The sequence below is a fragment of the Ovis aries genome, chromosome 3 (genome assembly GCF_016772045.2).
Source record: "Ovis aries strain OAR_USU_Benz2616 breed Rambouillet chromosome 3, ARS-UI_Ramb_v3.0, whole genome shotgun sequence".
Taxonomy (NCBI): domain Eukaryota; kingdom Metazoa; phylum Chordata; class Mammalia; order Artiodactyla; family Bovidae; genus Ovis; species Ovis aries.
This window is the reverse complement of record NC_056056.1, coordinates 41849681-41864456: the sequence shown is the minus strand read 5'-3', so window position 1 is coordinate 41864456 and position 14776 is coordinate 41849681. Positions and strand designations below refer to the sequence as shown.

Genomic DNA, 14776 nt, shown 5'->3' with positions numbered 1-14776 from the left:
TGTTTGGTTGTAAAAAATTGCTGAATGGATGAAAAATGAGTAAAATGTAGTTTTTTCTTCTTTCCTATTCATCATTACTGTTTGTTTTCTGTGTGTAGGCAACTAATTTGCTGTTGTTCCTTTGAAGGGGGGATTTCAAGTCAAAGAGTCACACTGAATTACTAGAAAAAGGTATTCCTATCTCAAAAGAACAAAGTATACAATGATTTAAGGAAAAAAAGTAGAAAATATTTAATTTTTGCTATAGTTGTATTGTCCACCGTACTGTTATTTGTATGAACACTTAGATAAACTAAATACAAAGTAAACTATAAATATGATTATTGGTTGACTCCATCTGACAGTCTTACTTACTTCTAAATTCCATGAATTTAGAAAGTCCAGTTTCTTCCTTTAATCCCATCAACTACACATTAAAACTTAAACAAAAAAAAATTTTTTTTGTTATCTGTAAAAATCCAGCAACTATTTTCATTCTGGGTCTCAGTTATTTAGTAAATTTCCTTGTTTGGTTTTCACTCAGTTATGTTTTATGCATTATTTGAGTCGACAATGAAGATAGAAGCTTAATGTAATGTGTGATTAATGGGAAAGAAGTTATTCCAAATGTATTTCAATAGGCTGGCAATCTCTGAGTAATAAACACCCAAATTATGAATGAAATACACATACCACACACACACACACACACACACACACACACAAATGTCCAACCTGGATCTTTTACTCCTGTTCTCCATGCTTTACATCTACAGGACCCATTTAGTACCATCATAGTTTCTGTAAGAAGCACTTGACTTCCCAAATAGAGGCCAGGGATTGGGGTCAGGGGGTGGGGGTTGTGGGTTGTAACCATCAGTTAGGAAAGTGACACTGGGCTTTTTTGAAAGATTGGCATCCATTGATTAAAATACATAACAAGCCATATATGTTTATTTTTAACTTTATATCTCTTCATGAAATCCTGCCATTAAAAGTTCATTTACTTTAACAACTCTTTTAAAAATTCCAACACTTCTGGAAAGGTGAGAAAGGCATCCGTGATTCATTCCTAGTCTGAATTAATTCTTTCAGTTTGCTGGCTATCTGAAGTCTGCCTCAGGTCACCTAGACTGAGAGGCTGGGGACTGTGATTGGCAGGAGGTGACAAGCGGGATTTCATAACAGGAAGAGAATTGGTCCGGTAATGTGACCACAGTCACCAGTGCTTCTATAAGGCATTGGGATACTTGGAAATTCCAGGAGAGGGAAATGATTTAGCAGAGGAGAGATACAAAAAAAAAAAAAAAAAGAGGTACTAAAGACAGTTACATATATTTTAGTATTTTCCTAGGCTGGCTCTATGCACAGAAATATGAGAAGAAACTCATCTTCCTCCTTATTTTTGCACCTTCTGACTTCCTGTACCCAGGGCTCACATGTCAGGTGGAACTTCATTCACTTAATGAATTACTTTGGCTTTTGATGAACTAGACTTGGAAAGTATCACCATTCATCACTTGCTTCTATGGGAAAATATGTCCTGATGTCCAAGAGACCTGCTTACAAATTAACTCCAGAATGTAATGGGTGCCTAAATAGGGGTCCACCTGAATAGACTCTTTGTTTTCCCATTGTCCCTTCATTCTCCAGTCTTGGTTTGGAATGGAGAGATTTCTTAGGTTGAACCAGAAAGAGACACTGGAGGTTGAGGCTTTATGTGGTAAAATTTATGTAATACCAGAGCATGCAATGGAGAAGATACTGATGACTCCACAGAAATAGCTTTATAGGTCATAACTCTTAGAAGCCTAGGGATGAACACTTAAATCCTGACCACGGCCCCCAAGGCCCTGTATGGTCTTGCTGCTCTTTCCTCTCCAGCTTCACCTCCTCTTGCTTTGCCAGGTCCTGGTACTGTGGTTGCTTCATGCCTTCTCCAGACAGGTAGAGCCTCTGTCCCAACCTGCAGTATTTCCCTTCCCTCTGCTGTGTCAGGCTGCCCACTACCAAGTTGACTTTTCTCTCACCTTCAGATTTCTGCTCCAGATCGCTCCCACCTAAGTCAATGTCCTTTGTTTCACACACTCATGGATTTATATTTCTTTCTGATGGAGTGCAGTTGTACACTTATTGCTGTGACTATTTTGTTTAATATCTGTGCCCTCTAACTGGAAAGCACATCGAAACCAGGATGCTTTTGGTTTGGTTCACCATTTATATCTCTAGGGGTTGGCATTCATGTTTGGGATATAGTAGGAATTCAGTACATTTTTGTTAAATGAATAAATGAATGATAAGAGTGACAGCTTGTGCAAAAGATGGATATATATCCAGAGCTCATTTTTCAATGCTACATTTACTCTTTAAAAAAGGAGACAGTAGGTTCATAGGGAGAGCTCCTGCTTCCAGGCTCATCTCTTCCCTGGGGTTTCTGTGATATCAGGAGTCCACTAAAGGGCAGGGTGAGACTGTGAGCTCATTCCACAGTGGTTAACTATTAATAAATATCTGTCATAGTTTAACAAGCCTAAATTCAACTAGAAAGGAAAAGCCTCATAGTGAATTTCTGTGAAGCCAACCTTAGAAAGCATAGCTAGATATTTCTTTTTATAAGTGCCAAGAATATGTTTACTTAAAGTTTGCTTTTCTTGAACTCTTGATCTTCTCCTCTGCTCCCCTTTCCTCCAGCTTTTTGATGAGTGCCATTGATGTATTTGTCCCACTGGGCATTTGCAAAGTCCCTTCTAGGACTCAGCACTGCCTGTTGTTGGGCAGGTACCAACAACACCTCATCTTGGTTCCCAAAGGAACTACCTCAACAATTTCAGGAAAGCTGTGGTGGTTAAATAAAAATATATGAGAGTCTGCTTTCCTTTGTTATTTTTCTTTGATCAACTGAGAATCCCTTTGAACTAAGAACAAGGAAACCTTCAACACCTAAGGATGAGAAGAGATACAAAAGAGAAGCTGAGTTAACAGAACCCTAATCAAAGTTAAATGTAGAAGTTAACCATTGGATTTAGACTATTATATATGTCTACTGGCTGTAGATTTGGAGATATAAGAAGTTTACTCAATTTCTTTTGAAAATGCAGAAGAAGGCTTATGAGGGTGTATGTTTTCATTTATCTTGCAAAAACCTTTCTGATATCTCCTAGGATCCTGTGACATGTCAGTTTATAACAGTATCAGATACTAATGTCCCTGGATACCTATTGCTGAAGAATTGCCAAGGCAGGTGTGGAGGAGTGCTATGGGAAAGACTGACATATGATTTGGCTAAACCAAGGGAAAACCACAGTTTTGTGTTTGCACCAAAGCTATGAAGTGTGAGTCTGGAGTCTGAGCTCAGGATCAAATTGTCTGCTTGGGGACAGTTGAGTTTCTTTGCTAGGGTTAAACTGGGAGATTTGTCAAGGGTGGTGGAGGGAAGGTGATATAATTAATTCACTGAGGGGAAAATGCAGAAGGAAGCAAATAACTCTTGCTTTATTTTTTTATATTGAACTCAGGAAAAATGAAGAAAACAGCAAGCCGTTTAGTGAAGTAAAGAATTTTAAGTTGTAATTTCAGGGAGAAGAGATGTATTTCTCAAGGGCTACAGTAAACCTTATAAAGAAGTCTGATACTTCAACTCTTAGTTCCTCTCTTGTCCAAGATTGCTTAAAAATTCTAAGGAAATTTCCCAGCTTTGGAGAATGCATTTTTAAATGTCTTCTTATATTTCATTGGTGAATATTTTTCAAGAATTTCATTTAGGTGTGTTTCAAACAAAATTGTAACAGCAGGAAATTGAAACTATGATTTTCTCCAAGTAGTGAAAAAAAGTACATTCACACATTCATTTTTATAGCAATTGACAAGGCTATGCCCTATATATTGGGGTGGCTCTGGGATTAGAGAATTTTAGTGAGGAGTATGACCAGGTCCCTGTTGTCACATATTCTGTCATCACACTGAGGGAACATATATGGAAATCAGAAGACTTAGTAGAGTATGATGTATGTTCGGGTAGAGGAATGTGGGGAGAAGAAAAATCACTCAGAACTGGAGAGGAGGAATAGTAAAGATTACTAGAGTCCAGCAAAGACTCCTTAGAGGAGATGGTGGTTGAGCCGCATCTGAAAGGTCACCAAGGAGTTTGCCAGGAAGGATGCTACAGGGAAAGGCGCTGGCACACAAAGGGATGTGAGAGAGCCTTGTGGACGGTGAGATCCTGAGAAGGTCAGGTGGCCTCAGGACTGGGCTGGGGCAGGGTGGCTAGTGCAGTGCCTGTGGGGATCTGGTGGAAGACAGGCTGGAAAAACACCCCAGAGAGAGATCATGAAAGGCCTTCTGTGCCAGGCTAAAAAGTGTGACCTTCATCCTGAAGGCAAAGGGCAGCCACAGAAGGATTTTAAGTGCCAGGGTCATACTATCAGAAACGTGTTTTAGAAAAATCATTCTGGTAGCTATTACACATTCTAAATGAAGACAAAACACCTCCATAAAGCCTCTGAAGTATTCTAGCTGGTTCCTGAGAAAGGCTTGTCTATAATTCTTGCCATTTATCCTCTTAACATAACACAGAAACATTATCCCCTCTGACTTCTGGCTAAGTAGACACACCAGGATCTGGAGAAGTGGGTTTGAGGTAGGTTTTACATTTTTCCTAGCAACCTGGCGCACCCAGATAGCCCGACTACAAAGGAAACCTGACCTCCTCACAGCGTAGGGGTGTCTGCACCAGTGGCCGCTAGAAAGACTGGAGTGTGCCTGCACCCCATTTAAGAGTTGAATGCCATATTCTTTTGAGAAGATGTGCTACATGAGAAAACAGATAAGAGAAAAAACAGAAACCCTTAATATTTAACCTTGAAACCAGGAAACCCTAAAATTTAACCACCTCTCAACATGACCTGTACAGTCCTACGCAAGTTTTGGACTGATCATTCACACAACTTTCAAGGCACAATAGAACTGACTCAGTATTGAAAGACAGTGGTTATCATTGACCTTGATTTTTGAGTCTAGGTACATTCTGGGGACAAAGACTCTAAACACTCAAGGAGGAGAAAAGTAAAGGTTAAGGAGAGAATGTGGCCTGAAAAGATGGAGCCTTACAGAGTTGTCAGTGAAATGGTTTGGAAGCAGGGGTGGTTTCCAGCTTGGTTTCTAGCAAAACAAGAGGGTCCACAACCTTACACGTTCTTCTGCCCTGGCAGTTGAAAGTTCATCTCCCTAATTAGGAGTTTTGCCTCTATGACATAAAGAACCCTCTGACTGACAACCCACTTTATTTCTGCCTGCTGGCCCACTGCCACGTGAAGTGCCCAGCCCTTGTGATGTAAATATCAGGTGCTTTGGGGTGTTTTGTTTTTGCCTCCCTCAGAATAGGTTTGGGGTACTGGCAATCCTGGAGGTAGAGAGGGAGTTAGGAGGGGAAGAAAAATGGGAGTCGGGCTTTGACCTGCCAAGGAAAGAGCCCCCGCTGACACGGTCAGTCTGACCCATTGAATGGTCTGAATACGATAAATGCCGCTTTATCCTGCCTTGAAAGGCACGAGATAGCGCAGTCTAAATGCCTGGGCATGCTTAAATAGGCGACCAGGGATGTTTGAGTTGAGCGTGTTTGAAATCTGAGCTCTCTGACAGCCTGGGAGCTGTCACAGGTCACCTGCCTTGCTCCGCTGGGACGGGCCCAGGTCTCACAAGAAATTGTCCGTAGACGAATTGTAGTACAAATTCCTTTCTTTGTTGGTTGGCCTCTTTCACTAGACCATGGCCTATAAAATTTTGTAAAAACAATTCTTAAATATTATTTGAAAGGGCAAATGGCCCACGCTGAAAGGTTTGACAGTTTGACATATAGTGCATGGTTTTGAGAGCTCGCAACCTGAAAAGTGCGGCCAGGATTCCTCCCCAGCTTGTTAGAAGCCTGGTGTTTTTTAAGCAGTGTTTTGTGTCCGCCCAGAGTTCCTCTGCTCCCAGCCATCTGACAGGCCAGGAGTCTGCTTCAGTGATCTAAAATCCTTTTAGACTCATTTGTGAGCAAGCAGGAAAAGGAGCTGGCACCTTTGAATCCGGCGTCCGAAAAGCACAGGACCAGGTAGTGCCAATTAAGGAGCCATGCAGACGATCAGATCAAAGCAGATGGCGGTGGAGTCTTCTCATAGCACCAGAGCCAGTGCCCAAAGAGAGAGGAGCCCAGAGTGGCACTTCAGTGAGGGGGCGAGGGGGGATTTGAGTGGCCCGGTCTCATCAGAGCCAGGGAAGTCGCCGGGAAGTGGCTTTCTGCATTAGAATGTGCGTGTGCGGCTCAGCGCCCACGGGCTGCCTCTGCATCGCCAAAGGCCATTTTCAGGAGCCTCTGGCCCCTCAGTCACTGGCCTGCTAGTTAATTGCCACACAGACTTCATGACACATGGGCAGATAATATGACATTTTCGGTTTCTGTCACTAGCAAACGCCACAACGTTGCTTGCACTAGTTGCTAAGAAGCTATCAGAACCCATTAGCAATTGGCTAAAGTCGCCCTATGGCATTTCCTCATAGCATCAGCAAAACGAGCATAAATCACCCACTGGAGCCTACTGCTATCCTAATGAGGCTGTAAGCTTGTTTATGGACTAGCATCATTTTTATGATTATTTCCACCTTTTCAGTTTGCCTTCATTTGGCGGCAGGAGAAGTCAGCTCCAGGAATGAAGTCACTGCTGACATTTTACAAATGTGGTTCAGAGCCGCTGCCTGCTGCCGTGTGGTCGGCCGGCGGTCCTCCAAGTTTGTTTAGTGATCTTAAAAATAAAAAAAGGAAATAAATCCTCCAGAGACCGCAGAGAAGTGACTGTATCAAATTGCAGTGTGGATGGAAATGTGCAAGGTACAATTGACCATTGAGACTTTCCTCTGAGGTGGAGATGTCCGAGATCAATTTTCCAGTTTTAGAAAGTGGAAGAGGTTAAACAATTTATTAAGATCTATGAAAGCGTTTGCTTTGAGAATCGTCTGTTTCAGTATGCTCTCCTCCTTCCCCGTCCTCTCCATTTCCCTAACTTGTGTCAGGAAGGAGCGGGGTTTATTGTTTTAGGCTTTTCTGAACATGCACCAGTATTTACACTGGATTGAAAGCATTTGCTTCCAATGAAAATCTTGTCTTAGATTACAACCCAGCAGTGTAATTTCCCTCCCAGATGGGAGTAAAGTAGCTGTATTTGCCTAAAAACAGTAGGAAGAACAAACTGAGCATTAAGCCAAGGCTGTTTTTGGCTTGAGCTAATGATGTAATAGAAACCTTTTATTCGAGAGAGGTCACTGCCAGGGACTGAAGGGGGTGATCTGGCTCTTGCTTGAAAGGTTTCTCCATTGTATCTACATAAGTCTTCACTTAAAAAATTCTGTTCCTAATGCTTCTGCTTTCATACAGCAGAAATAAACAGGAAAGGTTCTGGTGAGTGTTACCCATGGAATGCAGAAAGCCTTCCTCTCCTAATGGAGTATATAATTCAGGTGCCCTTAAGGCACGCTTTCAGGAATTCTTTTGCCTGAGGTAATGGGAAGCTAAGGCTGCTTTAAGGCCTTGATTATCTATTGATGCACAAAGCTGGAAAAAAGTCATCTCCTCTGGATTATAGTAGATATTTCCATAAATTATCAATGAATTCTCTTCGAGGCAGGCACTAGGCATTGCCTGTTAAATTAATCTGAAGGGGTTTTGAGATAGAGAGAAAGGATATATATATTTTTTTTTTAAGGTGGAAAACAGTCTTGGCGAGGTGATGAAAAACTGTGTCCTTAGGTTAGAAGCTTTTTAATCGATGATCTAGTAATATGCTTCTTTTCCTTGGTTACCTTTTGCATATTGAAAGTGGATTAGCCCATTGAAATTTTAAATGCTGTTGAGTTGTTTTCTTTTCTCATGTTTCTTTAATGAATTGTTATTTTATATGGTGAATTGCTTCTCTGAATAAAAAGCCTCTTTAAATATTGGACTTTCAAAGAATTTATTAGGCAAATCCAAGGGGACTCCTTATAAAACACTTGGTTATGCAAATAAATGATCCTGTGAGGTGGCAGGAGCCCTGGTTTAGGGATGTGGGTGCCTGACCCTGCCTGGACCACCAGCCCATCCCCCTTGGGCGAGTCACCCAGAAGGTTCATGAGTACTTTCTTCATTTCTGCCATGAAGGTTTGGGCATCGTGGGTCTTTATGATCTTTTTCACTGAGGACACAGCTACAGTTCTGTGGACTTTTCACAGAATATATGATTTTTGTCAACAAAACTTTGAATAAAATTAAATTATGGATTTTAAATTGATAACATCAGTTAAAATGTTTGAACTTGGGGACACTTCTAAGATGGTGAGGGACAGGGAGGCCTGGCATGCTGCAGTCCTTGGGGTCGCAGAGAGTCAGACACGACGGGGCGACTGAACAATAAATTGATAAAAACTTAACAGAAAAGTTTTGTGTTTGTGGCATATGCTGTGATCCTAGCAGAAATGTTAAAATCAGTCTGTTACTCACCCAACAAAGTTTTTAAACGTCAACTCAGTCAAGGTAATTTGGGGGACAGTTTTCCTTTTTGGAGGGATGGGGAGAGTTTCCTGAGGGAGCTCTGTTAAGAGCAACGAATTAATGACAGGCTAACTACTTTAGATTCGTCTGAAATAGCTTGAATCAAAATAGGGAATTCTTTAATATCCTGTGATAAATGATATGGAAAAAACACGAAAAATATATATGTGTGTAACTGAGTCACTTTGCTGTATAGCAGAAATTATTTTTTTTTTTTTTTCAGCAGCAGGGAACTTAAAAATGTGGAACGCTTCACGAATTTGCGTGTCATCCTTGCGCAGGGGCCATGCTAATCTTCTCTGTATCGTTCCAATTTTAGTATATGTGCTGCTGAAGCGAGCACTGTATAGCAGAAATTAAATGCAACATTGTAAATCAACTATCCTTCAATAGAATTTTTTTTAAAAAAAAAGGAATTCTTTTTGTATGTAGATTTTAGATAAAAGAAGCTAAGAATACAGAAATTCATGAAGCAATATGAAGGAATCTGAGGCTAGTTTCCCTGTATGGATTTGCCAGAGTTCTTTGGACCATGTGGATTGGTGAACACAGGGAGTGTGTTAGCTTGTTGCTAAGCCTTGTCTCTCTAGCTCTTCTCTCTGGGTCGAGATCAACCTGTCTAAAAGCCAGTAGCTTCCACCGAGAAAGCTGGGGTACTAGTCTAAGCTACTTTTTTTCTTGTAGGGTAGTAACTTCAGTCCACTGTTGTTTTCCTTTTTAACTTTTGTGCCTAAACTTCAAGTGTTTACTTTCCATTTGTACCTTTCGCCTTGTTTTTTAGACAGTGTTATTATATAGGCTGAAATTCACCTTTTTCTTATTCAGTATGCCATTTTAAAAGGAACACTACATTTTTGATTTCGTGTCACAGACCCTAAAAATTACCTAGAAGAAACAACTTAAATGTTGTGACAAAAATCAACGGAAAAATAGGATCCAGTGTGCAGGATTATGTAAGCAGGTGACTTTTCAGTGAGAAAAATTTAAATCTAGAAGAAATTTCAGAAACTGCCTGAATAATTAGAGGAATACAGTCCCAATGGACTGTTAATTTAACATCACTTAGTTGATTTCAATAGTCATTGTTTTCCAATAAAACGATTTCAAGAGTTTTTCCCTTACTATACTTGAGGCTCTCTTTCTATGACAAGAAAAATTATATTCTATTTGAAGCATTCCTATGTCAAACTGCTTATATGATGGATTACCTACATTTCCACGGCCTACTTTAGTCTTAAGATAGATCACTTGCGGAAATAGTTGATATCGTAAATGCATCTTCTCACAAGTTGACATCAATGACTTCATGTGGGATTTGAATACTCAGGCAGGGACAGCACCTCTACTCATGGCTTCCACTATATTTAACTCCCAGTAGAAGTTACACTTAACATGTCTCCACTATCTACATGTGAATAGTTATAGCAACAAAGCTGCTAAGGAGATTGGGTATTCCCCTCCATTCCCTTTAACCTTTCCCACTGTTCCTTGGAAGAAGTTCCTTAGACCTGACTACTTTTGAGCCTAGGCCTTGTTCTTTCTGTCTTGATGAAAAAAAAAAGAAAACAGTACCAAATAAACTATGAATCACTGATATTGCTCTTTTGGTTTTGTTTATATCCAAAGGCATTCTATTTTAATAAAGCATGTCAAGGTAGCATCAGTCAAAATTTGATTCACTATGTTTGCAGGTGATGGCTTGGACAACAGTGTAGCTTCCCCCAGCACAGGTGACGATGATGATCCAGATAAGGACAAAAAGCGTCACAAAAAGCGTGGCATCTTTCCCAAAGTAGCCACAAATATCATGAGGGCGTGGCTGTTCCAGCATCTAACAGTAAGTGGATTCTAAATGACATATGTAAACTAAATATGGACAATGAACCAGTTTTGATAGAAAAAAAAAAATGGGGAAGAATGATCCCTCTGGACTTGGAATATTTCATAAATCACTGTGTGCCCACAGTTCTTACAAAAGTGTTAGCACTTGTTTCCTAGATCCATACCCCAAATGAGGAGTTTTATTTGAAGTTTGCTATTTCAGTTTTGCTCACTTTTGTAAGTTATAAGGTTTAGGAGATCAGGAGCACTTGTAATTTGAAGTATGTATGTTAATGATGTTGCTTTTCTCAGTGTGACTCTTAAATACCAGGAACCAGATCCCACTAAGAACAAAGTCAGACAAGCCCCAAAGAGAAGGACTTAATTTCTTCCAATGCTTTACAGTGGACCTTTATGGTGACTGGTCTGCAGAAATTTAAATCTTGCTGCAATGGCAGGATGCTCACATAATTTGCTTTTAAGTGGTTTGAATGTACTGGCTGCCATTTCAAAATGTTCATCCGAGTCAGAGCTGCACAGTGAAAGTTGTCCCTGTATTTAGAACTGTAAAGGAAAACAGCAATATAGAGTCAGCCCTTCCTGTGTAGTCCCTTGTGACTTTTCAAGCCGAGTTAACAGTTTATATTGTCTGTGTGAGTATTGCTGTTTTCACTGCAGGAATTCTCCTGGAGATGTGAGAACCTGGAGATTTGGGGCTTTATGCTACTGAGGGGTTTGTTTTGTTTGGTTATTGTTCTGAATGGATTTCATGTTGAAAACATAATCATAATATTTTGGTGGATGTTTTTGGAAATGCATACTTAAGGACATCTAAGGAAGAAGAATGACATGAAAATTTATGGATAAAGTAATATATTGAAAATAAAAAAGTTGTTGACCTGGGGGATTTTCAACAGTATAGACAAAGGGTGAATTTAGGCAAGTCATAGTACAGACTAGCCTAAAATGAATGAATGTTAAAAATCTTTTTTTTTTTTAATATTAGGAGCAGACCTTTTGTGACTATTTTTAGGTTAGCTTGCCTTTCTTAAAGTCATTTGTTTTTCTTCAGTATCAAAGTTAATTCTCCATTGTCACCAATGTGTCCATCACATACTTGTGTTAACCCTCACATACTTGCCCACTTTCAAGCCCATGTTCCTCAGTGACTTATACTGACTGATATAGGGAAACAAACAGGGGATGTGGGAGGCCATGCTGGTTTGGCTCCTCTGGATAGAGAATATGCCTTCAATAACACTTGAGGCTATAAATTAATCCCAATTATACAGCATCGCTAAATAAAATAAAAACTGAGAGCAGCAGGACTAACTAAAAAATAGTTTCTTTCCCTTTCTTCTTCCCTGTATGATTCCAAACAGTAACTAGACTATGCTGACAGTTTTGGAATCAGCTTTGAGAAGAATACAGCTTTGAGACAGTGAGTTGAAGATGTAGATGGTTTAGCTGATTTTAACATCATATTAGGTTGACCTAAAACCTGATTTGGGTGCCATTACTTGCCTGACACTTGTTGCATTTATGTGGATGGTTTGAGATCTGCCTTTTGAAAGTTTGCTGTTGAGGATTATCGACCACCACCAAAGCGGGGAGGGAAAGACTAAGGTCTAGAGGGCACAGCATGAAAAATAGTCTGGCATCTAAAGTCAGCAGGAGATAAGAAGTAACAACTGGACAAAAGTGCTGATGCAGCCATGCAGGTGTTTCAGCACTAGAGCCAACCGACTAACCTCTGGATGAGTGGGGAGAGAGGACAAAATCAGGTTGATCCTGAAGTCACAGCCAAACTCTTTCTATTTCGTATACTAACAGAAAAAACAGATAGACTTCATCAGCCTCTATTTCAATCTGCAAAGGAGTTTTGGCTTCCCTTGAAGCTGAGGTGCCCCTTAATAAAATATAATCAAATATTGGTTCAGACAGAATCAGGAGAGAGAGAAGCAAGTTCTTTTATTCATTCACCAGATTTCCTGGTTTTCTAGGTCGTATCCTTGTGAGGAACCTTGCCAAGAGCTATGTTATTAAAAACAAAAAAAAACCCCACACTTTTTAAATAGCCAGCATAACTTTATCTACATTGCAATGCTCTTTGTGGTCCATATATTATTGGGGCAGTTGCAATAGAAATTATTCATGAACTGTCTGATTTTGTGGAGGTCCAGCTAACTTCCTTCAGGCTGGGGGTTGGTGCTGGCCTGTACCACTACCCCGAAGAGGGAAACCCATTTGTTCTAGTCTCCCTGGCATTCTAGGAATGCATATAGACATTGTCTCCTGGTTTCCATTGGACGTTTCCACCCTCCTTCCCTTTACCACTGCCATCTACTCATACAAAATATTGGTAATGATAGTGGTTTCTAAAAAGTGAAAAGTCTTGTAATATCATCCAAAAAAGAAAACTGAGAAGAAATGTTTATATTTTCTCCCTCTTTCCTTAGCCCTAAGAAAAAGATTCCTCTCCATTCCTCTTCTCCAATTGCTAAAGTAGTTAGATCTCCAGTTACAAGGATAGCCTTCTCCTTGTCTCCTTATACTTGAAGGAATGCACAAACTGTTTAGGTAACATTTATAGTCAAGAGCTGATTATAATAAGTGCTATGAAAAAACCTATGCAAAAAGTTTTATTATTATTTGTCCAAATGTAAGTAACTACTGTTATCTTTAGTGTTAATTCTTTAGCAAATTTATCTCAGAGTCGGGAAGGCTTTTAGGGAGGCACGATTCAATTGAAAGACTATGTACAAATTTTAGAGGATCACATTCCTCTATATGATTAATGCAACTTAACCAGGAGATTCTTTCTGAAGTCTTGCTAAATATAAAAGAGCAATTGAAACTCTGGCTAATTAAAACAATAGCAATCGCAGTTTATTAGCAAATTGTAAAAACTAATCTTTTAAATACTAAAAAGCATATTATAAAACCTCACACTCCTTTTGGAAAGCAAATTAGTTTTTTTTTTTTCTCTTTAAAATAAATGGGTCAATCTTTTCATTGAGGGTATTCAGTTTAAAAAAAAAATCTGCCTTTGAAAGTGCTTTCAGCATTTGTTTGTTAGGGGAGTAGAAAAGCCCTGAATTTGAAAAAAAAAAAAAAAAACTTTCTGGATTTGCACCCCAGCTGCATAAGAAAAATGTGCCTTTCTGTAGTTGGCTGCAGGTAGATTTAATCAGTAGCACATTTTACTACTCCAAGGAGAGAACTAAAGCTTCATTCTTGGACTCACAGTCTCTAGCAAGCTAAACTGGACATACTTGTGTATTATGAAGACAATAAAAGAAAAAGGAAGCAGGTTTTAAACTTTGGTGCTGATGGGGTAAAAGGAAATTTCAGTGATGTGAATTTCCAGTTAACCAGTTTTGATAACTAGAGGTCTCCTAAAAAAAAAAGACAAATATTGCCTGGAATTGAAAAGAGTAACACTATTTAGATAATGAGAGAGAATTCGAAAGAAAATGAAAGTATGTATTATAGAAATGCTTGCATTTGCCTGAAGACAAATCATTGCAAACAATTAGAAAGTACTTAATATTTGGCTGTGAGTCGCTATATAGTCACGATCAGTTCAGGGGCATATACCACATCAAGATATTTTTCCTTCCTTAAGGGTATTATTCCAACTGTAAATATAACCTACTATGTCATAATGTTTAAGCTGGATGTGTTTTGCATATTACTGGTTGTCTTGCTACATAGCATTACAAAGATACATGCCTAAGGGCTAGTAAAAATGAGAAGGAATAAATACAATGTTTAAGGTAAAAAAAAAATAATCAAGGGTCTTTTGTCTGTTTTTCTACCCTAGCATGTTGCACACACACACACCTAAAATACTGCAATCTTAAATAAAATCTAAGTAGAAAAGCAGTTAATATGATTCTTATTTATTTAAAATATGCAGTGACATATTTTCCTGTATGGAGCTATTGTGTGCCCTAGGAATCCTGAGAGTTAGGGAAAGTGGAAGTTGTCAAAATGCATACCTGTGATAAATCAGACAGAGGGTGACATATTTGACTTTCATTCACATTCTCTTGGATTCCCCATCCTTTGACTGATCTTGAGGATTCCATTGGGTACTATAGAGACAAACTTCGTTTCTAAGTTATATACACATTTTGCTCTTTGAGTTTGTTTTCTTTCTTTCAACTTTTAGCCTGGAATTTTTTTTTTTTTTTTTTTTTTTTTTTGCTGTAGCAAAATTTATGTCTCAGTTTCTGATTTATAAGACTTTCCTCTCAGTGTGGATAAAGCCAAAGTGAAGGGCTGTAGAATCTTCCAGGTTGAAAATTGCGTTGCCATAGAAACACTATTAGATGAAAAGTGCCCTGCGGGTCCGCCACTCTAAGGATGGAGTAAATGGAATTGAATTGGGAATTGAATGCTCTAGAAGAG

The 14776-nt window shown here is 39.3% G+C and overlaps 1 protein-coding gene and 1 non-coding gene across 10 annotated transcripts in view; one reads left to right on the top strand and one right to left on the bottom strand.

Moving 5' to 3' along the window:
* The window catches only part of MEIS1 (Meis homeobox 1), a 146823-nt gene that overhangs the window by 71586 nt on the left and 60461 nt on the right, over positions 1-14776 (top strand). For all 9 annotated transcript variants that reach the window (XM_042245978.1, XM_042245979.1, XM_060413859.1 and 6 more), the window contains one exon: positions 10231-10376. In XM_042245978.1, the coding sequence (XP_042101912.1) occupies positions 10231-10376 (146 nt within the window). The remainder of the gene's footprint in view (positions 1-10230; positions 10377-14776) is intronic.
* LOC114114141 (U6 spliceosomal RNA) lies at positions 8776-8882 on the bottom strand. Its single transcript, XR_003588980.1, has one exon. It is a non-coding gene; the product is annotated as a U6 spliceosomal RNA (small nuclear RNA).